This window comes from Gopherus flavomarginatus, chromosome 5 (genome assembly GCF_025201925.1).
Source record: "Gopherus flavomarginatus isolate rGopFla2 chromosome 5, rGopFla2.mat.asm, whole genome shotgun sequence".
Lineage (NCBI taxonomy): Eukaryota > Metazoa > Chordata > Testudines > Testudinidae > Gopherus > Gopherus flavomarginatus.
In genome coordinates, this window is record NC_066621.1 from 98,224,213 (window position 1) to 98,251,372 (window position 27,160).

At 42.7% G+C, this 27,160-nt stretch overlaps 2 protein-coding genes across 4 annotated transcripts in view; one reads left to right on the plus strand and one right to left on the minus strand.

Moving 5' to 3' along the window:
* CHP1 (calcineurin like EF-hand protein 1) overlaps positions 1–26,882 on the minus strand; it is a 38,828-nt gene extending 11,946 nt beyond the window's left edge. For both annotated transcript variants that reach the window (XM_050954891.1, XM_050954890.1), the window contains exons 1-2: positions 26,665–26,882; positions 15,520–15,592 (exon numbers count right to left, since the gene is read on the minus strand). In XM_050954891.1, the coding sequence (XP_050810848.1) occupies positions 15,520–15,592; positions 26,665–26,731 (140 nt within the window). In that variant the 5' untranslated portion in view covers positions 26,732–26,882. The remainder of the gene's footprint in view (positions 1–15,519; positions 15,593–26,664) is intronic.
* A 163-nt stretch (positions 26,883–27,045) lies between these two features.
* EXD1 (exonuclease 3'-5' domain containing 1) overlaps positions 27,046–27,160 on the plus strand; it is a 47,078-nt gene continuing 46,963 nt past the window's right edge. Inside the window, exon 1 of one of the 2 annotated variants that reach the window (XM_050954824.1) lies at positions 27,046–27,145. The gene's annotated coding sequence lies outside the window, so the exon portion shown is untranslated. The remainder of the gene's footprint in view (positions 27,146–27,160) is intronic. The other variant, XM_050954818.1, reaches the window with a different exon arrangement.

Consider the following 27,160-nt stretch of genomic DNA (forward strand, 5'->3'; position numbering starts at 1 on the left):
GTCTAGTTAAACCGGTCCTTGCTCCTGTCAAGTTTCCCTGTATATGGTTTCATGAGCCAAGGCATTAACAGGTTAGCGGGGTCTCTAAGGATCACAATGGGCATTTCAACATCCCCTACTATGATCTTCCAGTCTGGGGAAAAAGTCCCTGCCTGCAGCTTCCTGAACAGGCCAGTGTTCCAAAAGATGCGTGCATCATGCACCTTTCCAGGCCAGCCTGTGTTAATGTCAATGAAACGCCCACAGTGATCCACAAGCGCCTGGAGAACTACAGAGAAATACCCCTTCCGATTAACGTACTCTGATGCTAGGTGGGATGGCGCCAGAATAGGAATATGCGTCCCATCTATCGCCCCTCCAGTTAGGGAAACCCATTTGGGCAAAGCCATCCACAATGTCCTGCATGTTCCCCAGAGTCACGGTTCTTCTTAGAAGGATGCAATTAATGGCCCTGCAAACTTGCATCAACACGATTCCAACCGTCAACTTTCCCACTCCAAACTGGTTCCTGACCGATTGATAGCTGTTTGGAGTTGCCAGCTTCCAGATTGCAATGGCCACCCGCTTCTCCACCGTCAGGGCAGCTCTCAATCTTGTGTCCTTGCGCCGCAGGGTGGGGGCGGGCTCAGCACACAGTCCCATGAAAGTTGCTTTTCTCATCCGAAAGTTCTGCAGCCAGTGCTCGTCATCCCAGACTTCCATGATGATGTGATCCCACCGCCCAGTGCTTGTTCCCCGAGCCCAAAAGCGGTGTTCAGTGCTGAGCACTTCCGTGAATGCCAGAAGCAATTTAGTGTCATACGCATCAGGTGACTCGCTATCATCGTCAGACGCCTCATCACTTTGTATCTTAAGGAATAGCTCAACTGTCAAACGTGATGTGCTGGTGAGACTCTTCAGCATACTCCTCAGCAGTTCGGGCTCCATTTCCCACAGAAATCGTGCCGCACAGAAACTGTTGAGAGTCAAGATGGTGCCAAACGCGGATGGAAAAACAGGGATTGCTGGGATGTGAAGTGATGCATCATGGGGTGTTGGGACAGGAAGCAGAATGACCCATACCCTCCGCCCCCTTCCCACAACCCACAGCGCCAAAATGGGACGAGGTGCTCTGTGGGATAGCTGCCCATAATGCACCACTCCCAACACCGCTGCAAATGTGGCCACACTGCAGCGCTGGTAGCTGTCAGAGTGGCCATACTCCAGCGCTTTCCCTACACAGCTGTACGAAGACAGCTTTAACTCCCAGCGCTGCACACCTGCAAGTGTAGCCAAACCCTTCCTTATTCATTTAGGCCTGTAGCTGGAAAGGTATTAATTAGTGGTAGAGGTCAAGACATACTAAAATGCTGGTTGAAAATGTAAACACATTCCTGCCAAGCAGCAATAATTTCAAACTCTTCCTTGTTGGGTGACCTTGTGCCAAATTTGCAGAAATACTAAACACTGACAATTCCACTTGAAATCAACAGGAGCTCTGGGCACTCAGCCCTTCTGAAATTCAGCTCCAAGGTCTCAAGTTGGGCACCCAAGAACTAGTTGCTTTTGAAAACTGTCTTAAGCAAATGAAGTGGTGATACCAGATAACAGTCAGTTCAAGCTTCTCGAAGCACCAAACCTAGCAATGCAGGAACCTGAACATTGAGCTACCACTTCACAGAACTATAAACATTAGACAGAAAGACCCACTGAGTCGAGTCTCACCTATTGCCAGTGGGGAACTGCTCCCCACAATGTTCTCTAGTGCTCTTCCAGTCTAGTTTTAAAATTTCTCCTGCTGATGATATACTTGAGGACCCAGCTGTAGCGTAACTATTGCTGGGGTCCCAATTTAAGTTCCTTCTAAGCTGTGCTGTCACGCAGCTGCCTATTAAGCCTTGCACAGGGGCTCAGGGCTACGGCAGGGAGAGATTCCGTTCTCCCGGCGTGGATCTGTTACGGCAGGAGAGAGGAGCCCCTCCCAACCCTTGGCCCAGGCCAGGCCAGGCCTACTGGAGCTGCTGGGGAGAGGAGCCTCTCACTTGGCCCAGCCCATCCCTGCCAGAGCTGCTGCAGCTGGGGAGAGGCACCTCTCCCCCAGCCTGGAGCTGCTGCAGCGAGAGAGGGCTGGGGTGAAGTCCTCTCTCTCCACTGCAGCCCCAGGGCAGACTGCAGCCCAAACCCCTCATCCCTGGCCCCACCCGTGCCCACACTCCAACCCTTTGCCCCAGACCCGAGCCCCCTCCTGCAACCCAAACCACTCATTCAGAGCTTGCACCCCCCAGCCAAAGCCCTCATCTCCCTCACATCACAACCCTCTGCCCATTCCCATGCTCCAAATCCCTCAGCCTCACCCCACCCCACGAATTTTGTTACATGCACCAATATGGAGGCGATGTGTCACACAGCGCCTCCACACTGGTGCACATAAAATTCATTCCGCACACGAGTGTAAAAAGTTAGAGGGAACACTGGTCCCAATTATAGTATATTTGTCATAACATGGTTAAAACAGACTATGGTCTTAGAGTATAGTGGTGAAATGACCAGATTTTTTGACCGTTTCTGAACAATGCTACTGCCCTGTGCATGCCCATGCCTATGTTAATCTTCAGAGACATGATTAAGAACCATCTATACATCAAAAATTGATAGCCACGTTGTAACCCAAACCCCTCAATACTGTTGTATTTCAAACAAATGAGGAGCACAATACATTAGTGATTTAAACAAAGATGTAGTAAAGCATCTACATCGGGGTAAGAGCCATTTTAACTTCAGTGTTTTGGCTCCAATACCAACGTGTAGGATCCTACCAAATTCACAGTCCATTTTAGTCAATGTAACAGTTATAGGATTTAAAAAATTGTAAATTTAATGATTTCAGCTCTTTAAATCTGAAATTTCATGGTGTTGTAATTGTAGGGGTCCTGACCCAAAAAGGAGTGGTAGGAGGAAGGGGGTCACAAAGTTGTTTTTGGAGGGGGTTGCAGTACTGCTACCCTTACTTCTGCGCTGCTGCTGGCTTCAGAGCTGGGTGCCGGGCCAACAGCTGTCGCTCTCCGTCTGGCTCTGAAGATAGTGTTGTACTAAAAGTGGCAATACTGCAATGCCCCTAAGATAACATTGTGACTCCCCTGCAACTCCCTTTTGGGTCAGGACCCCCAATTTGAGAAAAGCTGGTCTCTCCCATGAAATCTTATAATATAGGGTAAAGCACACACAAGACCAGACTTCATGGTCCATGATGTATTTTTCATGGCCAAGAATTTGGGTAGGACCCTCCCAATGCGTACAAGCCACTGAAAGCAACTATTCCCACATCCTGTCTAAAATTTTCTATTGATATAACATCAGATTCCTTGCTTGTTAAATTTCAGCTTCAGAAAAACTTTCAATAGTTCAGTCTCATGTTGTGCCTGGTTTATGGCAAGAGATTAAAAATTAACTACAAGTAACCCCTGGGTTTCAAATCCACTTCTATTTTTGTTCATTAATGGGACATTATGGGGTAGGTATTATAATTGGAATAGCAGCAACAGTCATAAAAATGACTGCAGAAAGGCAAGTTGTACCACATTTTATACACCGAGGCCCCTCAGAGTCATTAGGGACCTACTTTACCTGGCTAAGGCTGGAGCCTACAGGAAACTGGATGTTCTATTTCTTCCTTGTTCATGCGCCATAGCAACAGGCTTCTCCCAGTGAGACTTTCCAGGAACCTGTTTCTACTAAAACCTTGCTTAAAAGTTGCTTTGCCTATGATCTTTAACTGCAGATTGGTAGTCTGCATAATAACAAGAGTATCCATGACATTTTTCAGTACTAAACAAGTGTTTCTGCTGCAAACTAGTAGTTTCTAGGTAGGCTATAATACTGAACTGTGGGATGTGTCTCCTGAAGGGAACACAAGAGCCCAACATGGGGGCTGGTGGGAGACACCCATCTCATTGCCTTGTCCCAAGCAGCTGAAGGGCCATTACTGGCCACTCATTCTTTCACAGGCTACTGCTCTTATGTTCCGTCTTCCTTGACTAGGTGGTCATACAGAATGCTGTTTCCCTGATGTCTGACAAGAAAGTGAGCACCCCTGTGCAGAACTGAGGAAAGAACCAAAGAGAGAATGTGACAGCAGCTGTGAGGATAGACAAATGGAAGATGTTTCCCTTTTCCTCACTTTTGGGAACTAGGAGGAACTACTGGAGAAGTGGGGCAAGATATAAAAGTGAAATAAAGGGAGGAGAAAACTGGCAAGGAGAGTAAAGCTTTGTCTATGCCGGTTTAAAAAAAACCAACAGAATTTCAGGGAAGTTTTCCTGTGTAGGCCAGGCCAGAGAGCTGGGAAACAAATGTCCAAAGTGGAAGAGAGAACTAGGAGAAGAATAATGGGGAGAGAGGAAATGAAAAACAGAAAGCAAAGCAGAAAAATACAGAGGAGATCAAATGGGTAAATGAGTCAAGTGAGATAGGGGAGTGGCACTATGTGCAAAAGCAAGCACAGAGTCAAATATAGTAAAAAAATTTAAGTGACTCACACACTACTGTAGAATCTCTATAGATAGAAATTCCATGCTTGAATAATAAGACTAGCAGTAGGAATATGCTACAGCCCACCTGACCAGGATGGTGATGGTTAAATGCTTAGCAAGATTAATGGTTTTCTGTTTCTTTAGCCTCTCTAATGGGGGATTTCAGCTATTCCCATATTGAATGGGAACATGTCACCTCAGTACCAGATACAGAGAAAAAAAAAATGTACACACCAGTAATGAGAGCTTCTTGGAGCAGCTAGTCCTAGAAGCCACAAAGGGGGAGGGAATTTTTGACTTAGTCCTAAGTGACTCTCAGGCTTTGGTCCAAGGGGTGACTATAGCTGAACCACTCAGTAACTGACCATAATGTAATTAAATTTAACATCCTTGTGGAGGGAAAAAATACCAAAGAAACCCACCACAGTAGCATTTAACTTCAAATAGGGAAACTACATAACATTGAGGTGGCTAATTAAACAAATTAAAAGGAATAATCGCAGAAGTAAAATGCCTGCAAGCTGCATGGAAATTTTTTTTAAAGAAAATACCGTAACAGAGGCTCCAACTATATGTATACCTTCAAATTAAAAAAACACACCACAGTCAAAAAATGCCACCATGGCTAAACAAAGTAAGGAGGTGGTTAGAGACAAAAGGACATTTTTAAAATTTGAAGTCAAATCCTACTGAGCAAGGAAAAAAGGAGCATAATCTCTGGCAAATCAAGGACGATTAGGCAGGCCAGAAGAAGACTTTGAAGAACAACTAGCAAAAAGACCCAAAAAATTAACATAAGCAGGCTTCCTGCTTAACGATCAGTAGGGTCACTGGACAATCAAAATGCTAAGGAAACACTCAAAGACGACAAATCCATTGTGGAGAAGCTAAATGAATTCTTTGCATCTGAGGTCACTGCAGAGATTGTGAGGAGATTCCCACACCTGAACCACTCTTTAGGTGATAAATTTGAGGAACTATCCCAGATTGCAATAGAGGTGGGTTTGGAACAAAAACTGATAAATTAAACAGTAAAGGCACCATGACCAGATGGTTCTGAAAGAACTTTAATATGAAATTGCAGAACTACTAACTGTGGTACGTAACCTATTGCTTAAAACAGCCTCTGTACCAGATTGACATAGCTATTGTAACACCATTAAAAAAAAAACAACAGAAAACCACACACTCCAGAGGCAATTCAGGCCAGTAAGCCTAATTCAGTACCAGGGAAACTGATTGAAACTATAGGAACTAACAGAATTATCAGACAGATGAAAATTATATGCTGGGGAAGAGTCAACATGGCTTTTGTAAAGGGAAACCATGCCTCACCAATCTATTAGAATTCTTTGAGAGCAAAGGTGATTCAGTTTATATACTGTACTTGGACATTCAGAAAGCCTTTCATAAAGATCCCACATCAAAGGCTCTTAAGCAAAGTAAGGAGCCATGGGATACATTGGAAGGTCCTCTCTTGGATCAGTAACTGGTTAAAAGGTAGGAAAAACTGGTCAGTGGAGCAACGTAAAGAGTGGAGTCCTCCAATAATCTGTACTGCTCAGCATATTCATATGATCTGGGAAAAAGGGGCAAGTAGTGTAGTGACAAAGTTTGTGGACAATACTAAATTACTTGAGAGTTAAGTCCAAAGCTGATTAAAGAGTTACAAAGGGAGCTCACAAAACTGGCTGACAAGGCAGGAAAATGGCAGATGAAATTCAGCGCTGATAAAGGCAAAGTAATACACATTGGAAAAAAATCATCCCAATTATGTATCTGAAGTGATGGGGTCTTGTCATAAACAGATAGTTAAGGGTTAATAACCCTTTACAGGTAAAAGAGACAAGCAGCTCAGTAAACCTGGCTGACACCTGACCAGAGGACCAATAGGGGGACAAGATATTTTCAAATCTTGGTGGAGGGAAGTCTTTTGTTTGTGCTCTTTGTGTTGTTGTTCGCTCTTGGGACTAAAAGGGACCAGACGTATATCCAGGCTCTCCAAATCTTTCTGAATCAGTCTCTCATGTTTCAAACTTGTAGGTAATTAGCCAGGCAAGGCGTGTTAGTCTTGTTTGTTTTCTCAACTTGAGAATGTTTCTTTTTGCTGGAAGGATTTTACCTCTGTTTGCTGTAACTTTGAACCTAAAGCTGCCCCCCCACCCCGGTCTATAGGAATCTGATTACCCTGTAAAGCATTTTCCATCCTGATTTTACAGAGATAATTTTTACCTTTTTTTCTTTAATTAAAAGCTCTCTTTTAAGAACCTGATTGATTTTCCTTGTTTTAAGATCCAAGGGGTTTGGATCTGTGTTCACCAGGGAATTGGTAAAGTCCCTCAAGGCAACCCAGGGAGGGGATGAAGTTTTGGGGAGACAGAGTGCCCCAGACACTGGAATTCTGGGTGGTGGCAGTGTATACCAGATCTAAGCTAGTAATTAAGCTTAGAAGTATCCATGCAGGTCCCCACATTTGTACTCATAAGTTCAAAGTGGGGAAAGAAACCTTGACAGGTATAAATTAGCTGATACTTCAGAAGAAAAATCTTGGAGTAATTGTGGATGGTTTTCTGAAAACGTCTGCTCAATGTGCAGCAGCAGCAGCAGCTTCCCACCCCAAACCCCCCAACAATGTTAGGAACCATTAGGAAAGGGTTGATGATAAAGACATAATATCATAATGCCACTGTACAAATCCATGACACACCCACACATTGAATAATCCTTGCAGTTTTGGTCAATCCGTTTAAAAAAAAAAGACGTTTGCCTTTCTCGATACTTTTTTGAATTCACAGATAACTAGGGGTATGGAACAGCTTCCACATGAGAAATTAAAGAACAGACTGTTCATCTTAGGAAAAAAGATGACTGAGAGGGGATATGATAGAGGTCTATAAAAATCAAGAATGGTGTAGAGAAAGTGAATAGGAAGTGTTATTTACTCTTTACAACACAAGAACCAGGAGTCACTCAATTAGCTTAATAGGCAGCAGGTTTAAAACATAAAAAGGACTTCACACAATGCACAAGCAGCTAGAATTCGGGGCCAGGGGGATGTTGAAGGCCAAAAGTATAACTGGATTAAAAAAATAAATCAGAAATTCCTGCAGGATAGGTCCACCAATGGCAATTAGCCAAGATGGCCAGGGATGCAAGCCCATGACCTGGGGCAGGAAGAATTACGTGATAATTGCCTTCTTTTGTTCATTTCCTCTGAAGCATCTAGCACCGGCCATTATCAAAAGACTGGATACCGGGCTAGATGGATCATTGGTCTCACCCAGTATGGCCATACTTATGTTCTAGATGTGGTATTTGCATCAGTGCATGCAAAGACAGTAAATTTGTTTTAGATAAAACCAGAATCCTTCTTTTCCCCGGTACGTTTTAAAAACATGTCATGTCCAGACATACAAGTATTCCAACCAATTTCATAGGATCATAGAAGATTAGGGTTGGAAGAGACCTCGGGAGGTCATCCAGTCCAACCCCCTGCTCAAAGAGGGAAGAACACCAACTAAATCATCCAAGCCAGGGCTGTGTCAAGCTGGGCCTTAAAAACTAGTGGGATGGAGATTCCACCACCTCCCTAGGTAACCCATTCCAGTGTAATTTTTCTTAATAGCCAACCTAGGTCTTCCCCACTGCAACTTGAGACCATTGCTCTTTGTTCTGTCATCTGCCATCACTGAGAACAGCCTCGCTCCATCCTCTTTGGAATCCCACTTCAGGTAGTTGAGGGCTGCTATCAAATCCCCCCTGCACTCTTCTCTTATGCGGATTAAATAAGCCCAGTTCCCTCAGCCTCTCATCATAAGTCATATGTCCCATCCCCCTAATCATTTTCATTGCCCTCTATTGGACACTCTCCAATTTGTTCACATCCCTTCTGTAGTGGGGGGGGGGGCCGCAAAACTGGGTGCAATACTCCAGATGTGGCCTCACCAGTGCCGTATAGAGGAGAATAATCACTTCCCTCAATCTGCTGGCAATGCTCCTACTAATGCAGCCCAATATGCAGTTAGCCTTCTTGGCAACAAGGGCACACTGTTGACTCATATCAAGCTTCTCGTCCACTGTAGTCTCCAGGTCCTTTTCTGCAGAATTGCCATTTAGCCAGTCAGTCAGTCCCCAGCCTGTAGCATGGGATTCTGCCGTTCTAAGTGCAGAACTCTGCACTTGTCCTTGTAGGACCTCAGATTTCTTTTGGCCCAATCCTCTAATTTGTCTAGGTCACTCTGGACCCTATCCCTACCTTCCAGTATATCTACCTCTCCCCTGAGCTTAGTGTCATCAGCAAACTTGTGAGGGTGCAATCCATCCCATCATCCAGATCATTAATGAAGGCATTGAACAAAAACAGCCCTAGGACAGACCCTTGGGGCACTCTGCTTGATACTGGCTGCCAACTAGACATTGAGCCATTGATAAGACTGAGCCTACGGGAGACCATAAATCATTCTTTGTTATTGTTACTGTTCTAATAGTGCTTTAAAATATTTGATAGGTGAAGTGACCAACTCTATTCTGTACCATGAGCAAGTGTGCTGCACATCAGTGCTAATTTTCAGAACAGTAATTTATTCAAAAGGTTCAGTTTGATCTGAACCAGTTTTTCAAAACTGCCACTTAATCAAAAAATCCAAAACCAATTGTTTGCCCAGATGTACTCTAGAGCCCAGAGCTTGTGAATCTGACCTAGAATTGTGTAATTTTTCCCTTGCTTGTTTAGTGGGAACTCATCTCTTATAAATTAAGTGTTTCAGAGCCTCACATTTTGAGCACTGGAATAGAAAGAGTGCAATTCCATTATCCATAAAGTCACTCCTCTCTGGGACTAAATGTATTTAGAATCTTCCACTTTCTACCTTTGTCATTGTTTGTTCTGGATGATTTTTCTGAGCACAGAGCTTCCTACTTCAGACTCCAAGACCTTATCAGCACTGGAAGGTAAACTGTTTGCTACAGTCGTGTACATACCCTTTGAAACAAATGGTTAGGCAACAGATATGTGACAGGGAGTTTGACACTGCAGGAGTAGTTTAGTAATTATTCACCCTAGTAAAGGCAAATGAACTCCCCTTATCCACAAAAGCTTCTACTCTTAAGCTACACTATTATAGACTGGGCCACAACTGACAATATTTGTATAACTCAGATTAATTTTAAGTCTTGACAGAGGAAATAGGTATGAATTGGATCCAAAAAAGTCTACTGTAGCAGCCACCACCTTCACACGCTAACTCTGATGTTTGAACTGTTGGGTAGAGTAAAAAAAAGGCTTATGTACTTCCGTGTAGGTATTCAAGATTAATGTGAAAATAACTGGGGCTAGAAATGGTTGCCCAACACAGTACACACTTCCCTGTTTAGCTTGAAGTAGAACTCGTAAACTTATGGATAAATGGCTTTTCAACTCATGAAAACATCCCTAAAAATTCTCATTCTGGCAGAGACTAATTTTTTCTAAAAAAAGATGACTGTTTGGTTCTGTTTGTGTCCAATGCAACACTAAAATTTGCATCAAAAGGTTAACCCATTTTCAAAGTTTGCCTGTGAAAGTCTGCTAATTTTAGAGGAGTCTAGCTTCAATCATATGTCCACTCCATGGACAACCTTCCCATTACAACAGTATTTTGTCTCAGTCAATTGTTAACATGTCTTTGCCAATGAAAAAATAAGACTAATACTACATTCTACCTTCTTATTCTAATAAGGATCACAATATCATCTTGCTTGGCGCTGAAATAATTCAAAACAGATTTAGCGCTCATCTTTTCAGGATGCAAATCCCCAAAAGCTACGGTTTACTGTAAACCATCTCTCTGAAGTTTAAGAATAAGGCTGAACTAGAGCTATTTGCAAGGATCCCACTTTTCTAATTCAACTGGGATCAATGAGTCAGTGATCTAGGTTATTCACTCTCAGACAGTGGTCCACTGAACGCAATCTATGGAGTGCTTCCTGGAGGTCTGCAAATCTGTTTGTCAAAATTTTCACACTGATAGATATCTAACTTATGTCTTACAGAGAAAAAAAGCTGTGCACAGACTAGTGTACCTGAGCTAGCTTAAATCCAACAATAGCAGCGAAGACGGTATAATAGCACTACCTTCTGTTTGGGTAGTATAAGCCTAACACAGACTCTGGATAAGAACAGAGTGGGCGAGCAAACATTGAAGCCCGTGTTGCGCTACTTGTGCTAGCCGCATTCAAGCTAGTGTGAATAGACTAGCCCTTGTACAACTTTTGCTGTGTAGATGTACTCTAAGATTTCAAGGACTGATGCTTGCTATTAGTTATAGCCCATTCCAAGGCTGAGTTTCTTGAGATTTATTTGGCTTAACAAACCCCAATCAACTCTTCACACTTTGAATGTCGGACTCATCTGTTACGTGTTTCCTTGTTGTGAATTCAGTAGATCAAATTTGCAGGAGACATCAAAATGGAAGGGTAGCAAACGTGAAGAGAACCAAAATCCCAAATTACCTCAGTAGATGACGGACAATTCAGTATTAACATAGCCTTTTCTTTGGGGTTGTTGAACTGTTAACAAAGACATAAAACAGGTGGGGACATAACCAAGACGCTGCACTCTTGTAATTAAAACAAGTTTAATTTGTTTGTGAATATATATTTAGCAAATCAGAAAGTAACAAAAATGTCAGAGGGGAAAGTGTTATGAAGAATCCACTTCAAACTTTTCTGTGCCAAACTCTGTGGTCTGGTCGATTGGCACAGTGCTTAATTCAGTATGCACTTTATTTTTGTGGTTCTCATTTGAAAGTTGTACACAGAAGACAAACTGAAGAACTCACACCCTGCACCTTTCTGATATGAACAACTACTTTTAAGAACATTCACGGCCCCCCAGATACTTGGCACCCACTCTCCTGTTTGTTCTTTTATTGAGCAAAGTATATAAAATACATTTAAAAGGTGCAAATGAACTACAAGTGAATGATCTGCAGATCAAAAAACAGTATCAAGTTCACTAGGCATCACCAAGACAATTAATAGCCTGTGACTCAGCAGTAACACAAACAATCCTTTTAGTCACAGAAGCAGCTGCAAAGAGGGTATCATGGAACAACTTTTGTGATAAGTATTTATAAAAGTTAGAGGTGACCTACAAAAGAAAATATGGGTTTGTATTTGTGTCCTTATTATAAGGTTTGAAATTTTTGTTTGTTTAAATCTTAGAAATATCAGGAATGTAACACGGCTGCTACTCTGAAGTCTGGTCTTGTATTTTTCGGAGAGATTTCTTGCATGGCTCAGACTGTATATTCACACTACAACCCTATGCAGCTTTCTGAAATCACTTCTAAAACCTCTTTTGGTTTAAAATACGTTTCCACAAAGCATCAGGAAGGTTTTGCCCTGGGGACAACGAATATTTAGAAGGATCTCAACTCAGTTCACTGGTGCTAGAGCTTTAAGCAATCTGAACAAAAAAATTAATTCTGTCTTAATCAGATTCTCACTTGCATGGTTGACCTGATGCTATACCTATCAGTCCTCCACAGAATTTTATATAAAGACAAGACCTGAATTTAATGTAAACAGGCAAAAAGAAAACCTTTAACTGTCTTTTGCACCTTCTATAGAAAAGAAGTCTGGCAGCAAAGTAGGGCTGTCAATCGCATTTAACTCATGCAATTAATTCAAAAAATTAACTGTGATTAATCGCACTTTTAAAATCGCACTGTTAAACAGAATACCAATTAAATTAAATATTTTTGGATGTTTCTCTACATTTTCATATATATTCATTTCAATTACAACAGAATACAAAGTACACACTGGTCACTTTATTTTTTATTACAAATATTTGCATTGTAAAAATGATAAACAAAAGACAGTATTTTTCAATTCACCTCATACAAGTACTGTAGTGCAGTCTCTTTATTGTGAAAGTGCAAACAGGTTTCTTTCTTACATAACTGCACTCAAAACAATGCAAAACTTGAGCCTACAAGTCCACTCAGTCCTACTTCTTGTTCAGCCAGTCACTAAAACAAGTTTGTTCGCATTTACAGGAGATAATGATGCCCACTTCTCAATTTCTGGTGACACTTTAAATAAGAACAGGCATTTGCATGGCACTTTTGTAGCTGGCATTGCAAGGTATTTACGTGCCAGATATGATAACATTCGTATACCCCTTCATGCTTCAGCCATCATTCCAGAGGACATGCTTCCATGCTGATGATGCTCGTTAAACAATAACGTGTCAATTAAATTAGTGACTGAACTCCTTGGGAGAGAAGTGCACGTCTCCGGCTCTGTTTTACCCGCATTCTGCCATACATTTCATGTTACAGTACTCTGATGACTCAGCATACGTTGTTCATTTTACAAATGCTTTCATTGCAGATTTGACAAAACACAAAGAAGGTACCAATGGGAGGTTTCTAAAGATAGCTACAGCATTCAACCCAAGGTTTAAGAATCTGAAGTGTCTTCCAAAATCTGAGAGGGATAAGATAGGGAGCATGCTTTCAGAAGTCTTAAAAAGGACAACACTCCGATGCGGAAACTACAGAACCCGAACCACCAAAAAAGAAAATCAACCTTCTGCTGGTGGCATCTGACTCAGATGATGAAAATGAACATATCAGGTCACACTGCTTTGAATTGTTATCGAGCAGAACCAGTCATCAGCATGGACGCATGTCCTCTAGAATGGTGGTAAAAGCATGAAGGGACATACGAATCTTTAGTACATCTGATATGTAAATACCTTGCAATGCCAGCTACAATTGTGCCATGTGAACACCTGTTCTCACTTTAGGTGACACTGTGAACAAGAAGCAGGCAGTATTATCTTCTGCAAACAAACAAACTTGTTTGAGCGATTAGCTGAACAAGAAAGAGGACTGAGAGGATTTGTAGGCTCTAATGTGTTACATTGGTTTTGGTTTTGAGTGGGGTTTGTTTTGTTTTTTTTTTTTTTAAAATCCTACATATGTAAAATACTATTTTATTTTTACTGCAAATATTTATAATCAAAAATATAAAGTAAGCCCTGTACACGTTGTATTCTGTGTTGTAACTGAAATCAATATATTTGAAAATGTAGAAAATATCCAAAACAAACAATAGAATACCATTTAAACAACAGTGTGATTAATCACAATTAATTTTAAGCACTTGACAGCCCATTAGCAAAGTGTTTTAGCTAAAAGTTTAGCATGTCTTGCTCCCATATCTGTCTCTAAGAACATTGAGGCAGTTGCAGAAAATTTCCAAAATTCACAATAAGTGGAAGATACAACTATGGAAGCTGCCATTTTGTGGGTCCTCATGCTGCAGATATTAGTGTTGAAGACTTGCTGAGGCTTTGGGGAAGCAATATTTTAAGCTTAACAATGTTTTTAAAGGTGTTTCAGAAAACTGCAACTGAGTTATGAACTCTTCTAACTACACAGGGGTGCAATGTGAATAATTTCTGTAAAAAAACGAAAATCTGCACAGCATCGTAGGTGTGCATAGCGTCTTACAAACATTAGAGCCTAGAGAACCTCCTCCCCCCCATTTGTGTTAGGTATTTAAACAAAAATAGCCCCTGCTCCCAAGAGTTTATAATTGAAATGGTCAAGGCTCAGTTGAGTGTAGAACACAGCTGCAGAGGGGAGGTAAGGTAGAGGGATAACAAGAATGACCAAATACAAGGTTGCATATATTAATTGGGATGCTTTTTTGAGAGATAAGTGAACAAGAGATAACAGGTTACTTATCCCATTGCCATTAGGCCATTAACATGGGCAGAGATGGGTCTTGAAGTATTTGAGAGAGATCAAAGCAGTGGCTATGAAAGTTGATTTGGAGGAAGAAGCCTTTTGGTAGGGTTGGGCATATAACTGGTCAAAAAATAATTGGTTAATGAGTCAAACATTGATCAAATATGGTCAGTGCTGTCAAATATTTTAAATTACTAGTTTATTAGAAGAATAACAAAAAAAGTAAGATTTTATAGTCTCCAATGTACATAGCCATGGATAGACATTTATGCCCAATTACAAATTTACTTAACTGGGTTATTTAACTCAGAAAAATGGACTCAAGCAGTAACAGAAGGAAAAACAGAGCAGGGAGGGAAGGGTCTCTCCACTCCCCTTACTAGCACAGAACTTTTAATATGATCAGCAAGGTATGGCTGGGGACACAGGTGGGGCATGAGGATTATAAATGGGATATTTGTTGAGGGGGAGAACTGGGTGTTTATTTACATATAGTCATTTAATGCAGAGTTGTTTGCTTAATGAGGGTGGAACTGTGATGCATTTGAGAAGGAAGAGCTTTAATGGCTGTGCCGCTTTTCTTGGTTTTGGGAAAGAGGTTTAGTGACTGAATCCTTCTCTCCTCAGCTTCCTTCTGAGTTAATTTCTGTGCATCTAGTCAGTTTAGATCAAATTTTAAACTCTCAGGAGCAGGGATGACCACCTTTAAAAGGTGGTTTATCAAGCACATGTACACTGAAGGCTTGGTATTCAAATAAATAACATATCTTTGAGAAAATTCCAGACAACCAAGATGCTCAACTTTCTATTAGTTTGCCTCCCCCCCACCCCCACAACAGTACGCAGTAAGCCATCAAGACATTTAAGTAGGCTTGCTAACAAACAGTACCATAATGAAATCAAAAAGGTAGGCCACCATCAACATCAGGGCATTCTTCCTGGAATATCTGACATTACTTGACCAGCCAATTGACTGGCTTGTCAAACTTACCTTTTGGTATAATTTTTTAGGATGTTTGACTTTTGTTAACACTGATTTTTATACACATTTTAAAACATTGTCTGCTGCTCTCCAAATATGTAACTGCTTTATACACATTTAATACATAAATTTAAAAAACTGCTTTATTTTAACATGTTCATTTTAGGTCAGTAGAAAGAAGACTCCGATTCATCAGGTGGGAAGATCTATGTACAAAATCTTATTACATTAACCATCATAACTAACTTGGATTATCACAAGCTGAATGGCAGAAAGTACCTACCTAAGAGTCCCATTCTCTCCTTTGTCTAGGCTGGTGAACCGACTGTACAGACGTGTGATCTGACTGTGGGAAACTGGAGGGGAAAAGGAAGTTAGATAAGTCAGTTAAACAATAACCCCATACCCAGATTGTTTACACTGAACAAGTCATCTGCAATGAACCAGACAGATGAAAACACTAGAGCACTGGTAAATTTGTCAGTCTGAGTTGCGCTGCCCCTTCCCACCTCCCCCAATAGCAGGGAATAAGTCTGGGGTTCTCACACGAAATCAAAGGAGTAGAGGCCAGTGCTGTACATCTAGTAAGGGGCTTAGTTACTTTTGTTAAAGACCACAGGCTACCAGTGAGAAGTTTTCAACTCTGGCAATCGGCTATCATTACATTTTTAGCCTTGAAAATGTAAACTAAGCAAAGATCAACCCCAATATGCCCATCCCTAAATTGTCAGAATCCACAATTAAAAGCCTTTCATGCCCCAAAAGTCAGTTCTGTTCACTGCATCAACCCCTTCCCAAATCCCCACTCAGGTTTGAAGAGTGGAAGTTTACATTTTTATAAAATTACATTGATACAGATTAGACTTGTAATTTGCTTTCAAATTCACATTCTAAATTCAAATAATGTGAATATCCTTCAATTGTATTTTCCATATTGCCAAACTAACAAACCAAAGCTCTTATCTCTTCCATATTTCTGATGAGCAAAACATTTTACAATCTGGCTTACAGATAGGATAGTTCCTCTGGAAAGCTAGCTGGGCATGCAAGGGAATAAAGGCAGCGAAGAATGCATTAAATCTACTTTCCTCCCGAAAAAGTCTGCCTGAATCTGAATGCAACTAGTTTCCAGGGTTCCTTGCTGTACTTGGACTCATTCAAATTAAATAAAAGAGACCACGCAAAGGAGCTACGTTTTGAGAGAGCAGAACAAAGCTTTCAGATCAGAAAGTTTAAGGGAGCCCATATGCAGACAAGACAAACATTGCATACCCAACAAGTCTACAATTAGTGGTAGAAATGCCAAATTCAAAACAAACTATTCAAAATCAACCCAGGTACTGTAGGCAGCAACTGATATGGTGCTGCCAAAAGATATTATCTAACATCTTACAAAGACTCTACTGAGGGAGTACTTTCTGTGGATTCTGGAGTCCTGATCCCCCAAGTCAACAGGCAGGACTGCACTGGCAGTACAGCTCAGACCTTGTTAGGTGTTTCAGATTTGTACTAATTTAATACACCTAGAGAAGGAGTTTCCTAAATCCTTGTGTTTAGTCTACAGCCCTCTACAAGACTTAGTTATAAAAGTGATATTAAGGACAACTGTACACTACAATTAAATGGACTTAAGTTACGTTGATGTACAGCCACCATAATAATTAAATTGGTTTTACACATCCATGCTACACTCCTTGTGTCAGCAGTGTGCTGTAAGGGTAAGATCTTTTCCTGTAGCCATATTATATGGCTGAAGGCCTTTGTCTGCAGCCATATTAGGAGAGCAGCAGCCATTAGCCAAGAAGCAGAAAAATCCCATCCTCACATTCCATCTAAATCACATTCAAACAATGTAATATTGGCTGTTAAGAAGGCGATCCTGTCCTAATAGCACCAAACATCACCAGAAAAGGAAACAAATCTTAAGATGGTTAAAGAAAAGTTACTTTGACAGCATTCTGTCTGGCAAGAAATGACTTATCAATAGTTGAGATTGTGAAATCCTCGTTTCTTTACTGTTTTGCCTTTAGGGTCTCCACTTCTCTATTGTGGATCTGTATGATCTTGGTCTGGTTCTTCGACTGTTTCTGTCTGTTACATAATTAATTTTGCTAGGTGTAAATCAATTATGGTGGTGGAGTATGACTGGTTTAAGGATTGTTTTATAGTTATGTTAGGATTGGTTAAAGAACTGTTAACCAATCATTTTACTAAAATATTGCTAAAGGTATAGCTAAGCAGGACTCAAGTTTCACTATATAAACTGGGGTCCAAGGAGACCAGCAGATGAAACAGAAGAAGAACTCACCTCTAGACTGACATGCAGCAACCAGAATCCAGATGAGACTGGCCTTGCCTGGCTAACAGGGAAAGTCTGCCTGCATGATCAGGATTGGTGAGCACAGAATTGCATGCTTAGCATGTGCATTTAGCTTGATAATTGTTAATAGAGGATAAGGATATTACTGTGTAAGGCTCTTTCACTGGTAAAAGGTCCTGAAATCTGCAAAGAGTACACCTTGAGCCCTAGGAACTGGATAAAAGGTAGGCATCCCTAGAGCAGGGGTGGGCAACCTGCAGACCACACATAGTCTATCAGGGTAATCCGTTGGCAGGCCACGAGATAGTTTACACTGACCATCCACAGGCACGGCTGCCTGCAGCTCCCAGAGGCCACAGTTCGCCGTTCCCAGCCAACGGGAACTGTGGGAAGCAGGAGAAAGCACATCCCTGCAGCCCATGCTGCTTCCCGCAGCCCCCATTGGTCAGGAACAGCAAACCACAGGCACGCCTACAGATGGTCAGTGTAAACAAACTCTTGTGGCCCACCAGCAGATTACCCTGATGGGCTGCAGGTTACCCACCACTATCCTAGAGCGTGCAAGTAACAGAATTTTGTTCTGGTAACAGTGCGTTCTCACCAAGAGCACTTGCACTGATTTAACTGCCTGTGTGGGGCATTGTGGGATGGTTTTTGAAAGGCAGCAACAGTTGCTGTAGGCAAGGCAGTGTCCACCCTGACATTGCATCGACCTAACCACATCAACTTAAGGGCATCTTGGAGGTGGAGTTATTAAGTCAGTGTAGTAAGCAAGTTACATTGATGGGAGCTACATTTTATTGTAGACTAGTGATACTCAGATCTCAGTGGCTTAGGAGCCAAATTAACAAACATTACCCAAGAGAGCCATAGTAGTGTCAATTCATTTTTTCCATTTACCATTGTTTTTATATACATCTTATTCCCACAGCAAAGTGACTGACCAAGTATTCTACAATTGGTCAACAACACTGTAAAAGCATCCTGACTGGTTAACTGTTTTATCATCATGTGCTGCAAAAAGCTTCAGGAGACACATTAGAGATATTTACGGCTCCCAAGCTTCAGTCTGAGTATCACTGATGCAGACGCATATGTCAGCCTGACTCTGTAGCATAGACCAGGCCTTAGTGTGCTATTTAGTACCACGCCAACTCAGCTGTTTCAACAGCTGATAAATAGGGTTTATTAATAACAAATGTTTAATTCCTACCTGAATAGGTTGCACAGCAGGTATCAAGTCTGTATGATTGGGACACAATAACTCAATTCTTTTATCAGGCTTGCGCTTTCACGGAGTTATTTGTTTAAACTCTGCTGTTCCCTTCGCTAGGATTGGTTGCCAACAGCAGTTTGCTCCATGTTTCCTTGACAACCTTGTGTCTTAGCATGGGTTGGGCAATATAACAATTCCAAATAACGCAAGTACATAGCAAATTGGCTCTGGTGTTTCAAATATTGAAGTTGATTGTATTATAGATGCAGCTGATAGGTCCCAGAGCTTTAAATAATTTACCAGATGCATACTTTTGAGGAGTAAAGTGATGGGGAAAGAGGGATGCACTACCATCTAAGTCCAGGCCACTGTCCAGAATTAGAAGCCACTAGAAAGGAAGAAGGTGCCAGGATTTCTACTCAGGGACCATCTTTTGGATCACCTTCCAACTAGGAGAAGTTTGATAAATTTGAAAACTTTGTCCTTGCTTCTAGCTGGGTTAGAGAGGGCATTGTCTTCTCCCCACTGAGAATCTCATGACTGCTGCAAAGGGGAAGCAAGTCAGGCCTCTGCTAATATGTTCCTTCCCAACTTATCTTTCTGGCCCTCCCCCACAGAAGTGTCAGCTTTCTGAGTTCCTGGAGGGGGCCTGACCCCCTGCTCCACCCTAGGCCCCACCCCTTCCCAAGCTCCCACCCCCACCCACCCTCTTCCCATTCCTGCTCCTCCCCTTCCCCATCAGCACCTCCTGCATACCACTAAATAGCTGATCCCCAATGGGTAGGAGGCACTGTGTGGAGAAGGTGAGTAGCTGATGAGCAGGTGGGTGCTGAGCACCCACTATTTCCCCCCCCCATGGGTGCTCCAGGGCTGGAGCACCCATGCAGCGGACACCTATGTTTAAGGGTGCGAGTATCATGGAGGTCATGGATTCTGTGACTTCTGCAGTGGCCAGCTCAGGCAGCCCCATGACCAGCCACACCATCACATCCCACTGCCCCCCCAGCAGCAGGAGTTTGGGTGTGAGAGGGGGCTCATGGACGGGGCACAGGAGGGGGTGAGGACTCTGGGAGATGCTTACCTCAGGGGGCTTTCCCTAAAGTGGTGACATGTCCCTCCCTCAGTTCCTAGCTCCACCTGCTGCCTCTGCCTGCAGGTACTGCCCTTGCAGCTCCCATTGGCTGCTAAGTCATCTGGCAGAGCCAGCCCACCTACAAGGAGCCTGCCAGCATCAGCAGGGGTCCTGGGCCACGCACCGCTGTCCATCATCTCCCAGCACGAGCAAGGTCCTGCCCCCCCTCCCCTCCCATTTTAGTCAGGGGTATAAAGTACAAATTATGGACTGGTCACAGGGATGTAAATTTTTGTTTACTGCCTGTGACCTGTCCATAACTTTTACTAAAAATATTAGAAGAGTCCTACCTATGCTCCCCCATAAAAATCTGCAGTGCTCAACTCTGCTGTCCTCAGCATTCTTGAATGGCAGTGTAACAATGACAAGATTCTTGACATTCAGTACTATCCACAAAATGCTGAAAAGCAACAGTGAAACTGATTCGAGATGTATTAAAATCAAAGTAAAATTAGCTTTACAAGCAGCATCAGCGGTGGTCCTTGAGCAATCTGCAGCCTCAGGAAGATAACATTTCCTACTTCAGACATCCCTATTCTTAAGATGACCTGTAGAATTTAAAATTTAAGTGCTTTGGGGTGGAAACTGTCTTTTTTCCAATAAACACTTACGGTGCTCCAGGGTATGCTGTCACTTGAGTACGTTTACATTTGTTTCATGTTTGGAAAGTCCTTTGCAATTAAGAATCCACTTAAACTTTTCCATTAAAATTTAAATTTTACACATCTACAAACTCTTGCACTCTCTTCAGGGAAGTCTCCCCCCCCCTCCACCCACTTGTAGCCAGCAAACTGCTTTTAAACACCCTGATTGGGACTACAATAAACGTAAGTGCACCAAAAGGATTAATATTTCTGCATCCCATGTTTTTAAGAGCCTTATAGTACAGATGTATTGTTATCAAACAAAAGTGCATTTTGAGAAAGTATGTTTTCTGTGTAATAGATATTCAATTGAAATCTTTCCCCAATTAGTTCTCTTTTGTGAGCTTGTGCGTACATGCCTAACTTGCTCTGTAATCCCCTCCCACTGCACATAGACACAAAGGAAGGGGACAGATCAGTAGTAATCTGATTAGTCATGAAACAAGATAATTATATGATCAAAAAATTCAAAGAGACAGGTTACAGGCAGGGCAACAGATATTCTATGATAGAGGTTATACTGTAAGTGTTTAGGTGCATTACTTCAGCACAAGGGGAAAAAGGGTGTGACCTAATAGTTCAAGTACTTTAACATTCCTATGTCTATTCGAGGATCTGTAAAAAACAAATGTCAACAACCAACATTTTCCAAACCAGGCATCATTCCAGACCTCTCCCCTATTTCTTACACTGGCTACTGAAATTTGCACTTCAGGGGGGTTCTTAAGATGGTCTTGAAACAAAGTTCCAAGCAAATTTCCAAGTTGATCACCATGAACTAATGGGGGAGGGGAAAACAGCAGTACTGTAAAATGCCATGTAAGATCTTAGCATGGTACTACCACTACCTTGGACTAAGGAATTCAGGGAGCAAAAGTTCAGAAGTTACTGTGGTTACACAAGAATCTACTGATGATTACTTGTCAGATGGCTGGGTTTTAAGGGACATTTAACCTGTTTTCCTTCCTGAAAGCCTTAACTATACAGGTACGGCAGACTTACTATTATGCACAGAATGAATCTCAGACTGTCAGCACAGACTAAGTACGAAACAATCCAAAGCTTGAACCTAAATTTTAAATTCAACATGTGAGGAAATAAAAACAAGCTGCCACAGAGATCTTTTTTATCCACTCCAGGTACAAAAGCTAATATGGAGTATTGTGTAGCTAAATTAACACCATCAGCTGTGGGTTTGCACTGCCTGTAAAGGGTCTACTTTCAGTAGTGGGTAAGACACCCACAACTGAGAGAACTCCACAGGCAAATATCCACCAACAGACAATGTTTAAACCAAATCCACTTACTTCTTCCTATCCAACAGAAACTGGAGAAAAGACAGGTTTCAGAGTAGCAGCCATGTTAGTCTGTATCCACAAAAACAGGAGTACTTGTCGCACCTTAGAGACTAACAAATGTATTGGAGCATTAGCTTCTGTGGGCTACAGCCCACTTCATCAGATGCACAGACTGGAACATACAGCAAGAAGATATTTATACACACAGGGAACATAGAAAGGTGGAAGTAGCCATACCAACTATAAGAGGCCAATCAATTGAGATGAGCTATAAAAAAAAGAAACTTTTGAAGTGATAATCAAGATGACCCAGAGAAGGTGTAAGGATACTTAACATGGGGAAATAGATTCAAACCAGCACTCTCAGCTATCTTCGGGACACCACTAACTTCCTGAGGAAACTACAATCCATCGGTGATCTTCCAGAAGACACCATCCTGGCCACTATGGATGTAGAAGCTCCCTACACTAACATTCCACACAAAGATGGACTACAAGCATGAGGAATAGTATCCCTGATAATATCACTCTCACAGACCTTGGGAGACAGACCAGTCCTCGCTTACAGACAGCTCCCCAACCTGAAGCAAATATCAGCAACCACACACCATACAACAAACACTAACCCAGAAACCTATCCTTGCAACAAAGCCGGATGCCAGCTCTGTTCACATACCTCTTCAAGTGACACCATCACAGGACCTAATCACATCAGCCACACCATCAGGGGCTCGTTCACCTGCACATCTACCAACATGATATGCCATCATGTGTCAGCAATGCCCCTCTGCCATGTACATTGGCCAAACCGGACAGTGTCTAAGCAAAAGAATAAATGGACACAAATCTGACATCAGGAATCATAATATTAAAAAACCAGTGGGAGAACACTTCAACCTCTCTAACCACTCAGTGACAGACCTGAAGGTGGCAATTTTACTACAACTAAACTTCAAAAACAGACTCCAAAGAGAGACTGCTGAACTTGAATTAATATGCAATTTAGATACAATTAACTTCGGTTTGAACAGAGACTGGGAATGGCTGGGTCATTACACTAATTGAATCTATTTCCCCATGTTAAGTATCTTCACACCTTCTAGGGGTCATCTCGATTATCACTTCAAAAGTTTTTTTTCCTGCTGATGATAGCTCATCTCAATTGATTGGCCTCTTACAGTTAGTATGACTACTTCCACCTTTTCATGTTATCTATATTTATATATCTTCTTGCTTTATGTTCCAGTCTGTGCATCTGATGAAGTGGGCTATAGCCCACGAAAGCTAATGCTCAAATACATGTGTTAGTCTCTAAGGTGCCACAAGTACTCCTGTTCTTTTTTTGGAGAAAATACAGTTTAGTAAAATGGAGACAGACGAGTATGCAGTCCTCAGAGTGATTAACAGTGTTACCATTTCTCAAGTTGGACATTTAGTCACAACATGCTGTTCTGCTTTAGCTGGGTTCACTTTAAGAACTATTTAGCAGAGTAAGTATCAGCAGCACCAAGCTTTTAAGAGTTGGTAGATGTTACAGAACCTTGAGAATGAGCCATATTCACAGCAATACTAACAGTGTTTTTCCACCAAACTTTGTTCTGGGTATTTTATGGTTGCTTTTTAACTGCCCTTTACTTGTCTAGACATTTACAGAGGTGGAAAGCAAGAGTAAGGTGCTAATCAAATGGTGGAATTTTCCATCCAGTGTGCAAACTACAGAAGGTAGAGCAGAATCAAGCTCCTAGTCTATAATTAAAGACCAGAAAAATGAAAGATTACTAAAAAATGTAATAGCCTGTAACAGTCCATATAGACATGAATCAATGTAAATTAATTTCACTGACAGGAGAGTTTTGTTTTATACATCCTTAAATAAAAATTAAATCCTGAAGATAGACATTAACATTTTAACTTAGACCACAAAAAACAATCTGAAATTTAAGTTGCAAACCACAAATATAAGTCTCACATTAAAAAAAAAAGTTAAAATGAAGCATTTAAGGGTAAGCAGGGCAGGAACTCTCTTAGCACCGGTTCTGTCACTTTAAAGTCAGTCTCTACACATTCTAAATGTTTATAAACCAGGCCCATTGCTTACTAATAATTCTCCAATATTAGCTGAAATATTAACAACAGTATAATGCACCAAGTGCCAGAGGCCTGTTAGAGAATCATTCCCAAATATTTGCTAGTGGTACTGGGACCAGCTAACATTTGGAATATCTAGAGGCTGACAGTTTAAGTTAAACCTTTGCTTGCTTTTAAGTTTTGCTCTTTTTAGTAAGAGATGTGTGAATACACATGCAATGATACGCTCGGCAGAGCAATTTCCGGCTGACATTGTGCAGGGGGCTGCATGATAAGCTGGTAGTAAAGATAAACGGCAGTTGATGAATCCAACGAGCATGGAAACTGTCTACGTGCTCAATCTACTTGTGACAGTGTACCCCATAAGGCTTTATGGAAATATGTTTATGAATGTATATATATATATGACATAACTGGAATATGTTTTATGCTACATATGCCATGTAACATATCTCTGTAAAGGTTATGTTCTATTGAATCTATTCATTCTACTTGTATGCATGTGTCATTGTATTTGAAGTTATGAATATTGGCTGTGTACTTGCTTTATTTCTAAGTAGCCTTAGTAAACCTTTTGGTCAGTTTCTTGGGAAAGGAATGTGCAAATTAAGTGCCCAATCAAGAAACACTTAAAGGACAATATCATGTTGGGTCTGTGCTGGAGCAGACTGGCATGTCTGGCTCAACAAGACAGGGTGCTGGAGTCCCAAGCTGGCAAGGAAAGCAGTGGCAGAAGTAGTCTTGGCAAATCAGTTGGCAGCCCCAAGGGGATTTCTGTAATCCAACCTGTCACACTACTTGTGTCAGGAATATGCAGGTGGTGGAAATGCATTTTTCTGGAAGATGCTGGGAGAGACAAAATATTCTCATAGAGGCAAAACACAAGAGGTAGGGAAACGTTTAATTTGGAAAGATCTTAGTTCTCTGCAGGGGCTGAAGCAGCAAGACAATACCTTGAAAAAGACAAATGAAATCCTGGAAGTCAAAAAAAAAAAAAAAAAGTGATTTCTTAATTCTAGGGAAGGTGGCTGCAGTGAATGACTGAAGTTCTCAGAGTTGCAACCATCATGTCTAGTCCACAAAACACTCAATTTTACCAAGACAGTTTCATTTACTAATCCATGGACTATTAGTGACACCACTCGTATTTTGCCCAGATTCTGTATTTATGGAAAGGCAATGGTTCAACAACTAGAGGATGAGGTAGGCTAAACAGAGTAGTTTTACTACAACAGTTCTTAAAATGGTCCATCTGCATTCATGGTATAAGGATTTGCAAACTTTTCTGTTGTTGACCACATCCTCAAGTCTCATGGATCATCTCTCTCGCATATATGGTGCTTTCAGCCTCCTTCTTATTTGCAATCGTAACATCCCTAATGCAACTATGCAATCACTTCAATGGCAAAGTAATACCAGGAAGCCATTTTTTGTATTTTTAGCCTTTTAAAATAAGTTTAGTAGCTGGAAACAATGAAAACCAGAAACATGCAATAAGCCAGCTCTCCAATGACTACCAGAAAGTACCCTATCAATTTATATTTTGGCAAATACAAAAGTAGACTGACTGTGGTCTTCTCCCTTCACATCTCAGGCAATGCCAAAGCAAAAGCTAACTGCATCTTCTAATGTCCATAGTAACAGCTCCTGCGCTTCCTCCCGATAGCACTGTTGCAGGGGACGGTGAGTGTTGTATTTTGGATATTTGCTCAATAGCAATAGACCACTGGGGACACTTGCCTTAGGTTGGTGCAGTCCCTATTCAGCACTTACATGTTACCTGAGCTACAGTAGAGAATCAGAGATTTGTACCCAACTCCCTGACAGTCTCTGCTTTCTATTATGCTATGCAGATCTCTGCCATAGAAGAGAATCTGTCTTGGCGGTTTAGGCCTATCAGGTTAGGAACTCTGCTAGCACTAGGAGTTAAACAATGGCCGGTACTAGCACAATTTTACCTATGAGGCAGGTAGGACCTTTGCAGACAAAAGGCTTCTCAGCACACGTAACTGATTTTGACAAGAAGTGCTACAGTGCTTCCACCCTGCGTGTTCCTCGTTTACGAGCACCAAATAATGGTGGCAGTGGGGTGCAGGTCGGGGGGTGTAAAGACCTCTGATCCCCTACAGCAAAACCCCATAATCTTATAGCGACAGTCGGCCCCTTTTGCTGGGATCGCATCCCCCATCATGACGGGTTCACATGGGCCAGTGAATCACATCCCTCCTCCCCACGAGAGACTTGTTTCCGGGACGGAGGGAATGACCAGGGCGGGAAGGTGCCTGGTCATGCACAGAGCACCTGTCCACAGGCGAGCCAGCGGTCCCCGCCTGGCCGGAGCGGGAAGGGATCGAGCCCCGGGCGGCTCAGTCAAGGGAAGACAAGGGGCTAGCTGTATGCCGGAGCGGGGGACTGACTGGGTCTTCCCCGGCACCCAGAAGCTGCTGTGCCCAGCCGTGGAGAGCCAGAGGCGGTGAGGCAATCTCCGCACTGCCGCTGGGAACAAGCCTCCAGCCCGGCAGACTGGCCCGCACTGCGATCGCAGCATGGAAGCTGCGCTCGGCATCTCAATGGCCCCAACCCCCGGGCCTGGGCTCAGGTGACCACCAGCTCGAGTCTCCGCCAGCCGCGTCGCCCCGCCCGCCAGTGGGGCAGAGACCGGCCGCCCGCGCCCGTCCCGGCTCGCTCAGCCCAAGCCCGCAAAGCCCGGGCCGGCAGCCCGCTACTCACAGCCCGTCTCCTTCTTGATCTCCTCGATCTCCTCGTCCCGCAGCAGCGAGGATGCTCGCGAGCCCATCTCCGGCCGCAGGGGAGCGGGGCAGGGACAGCCGCGGACCGCACAGAGAATGGGGGGAAAGGCAACGGTAGGCTCGGCCAGTCAGCGGGTCCCGGACGCTGCGGCCCGACACCGACGCAGCTGAACACCTGTAAGCGAGAAAGGGAGCGGTGAGACCCCGGCGCTTCCTCTTATCAACCCCGGCCGCGGGGGTGGAGCGCCCCTTCGGCCCTACGCCGTAACCCCGCCCCGCAACTCCTCACCTCTCGCAGAGAGCTCATCAGCGCCTGCGCGGCGCGGCCCCTGTCTTCCCTCCCGCAACGGTCACACTTAGGGCTCTTCAACGTCATCACGAGAGGCCCTAAAGGCGCGGCCCGTGGAAACTACTACTCCCAGCATTCAGCGTGGCGCGTAGTACTGATTACTCACTGCCAGGTGCCGCATTGTACC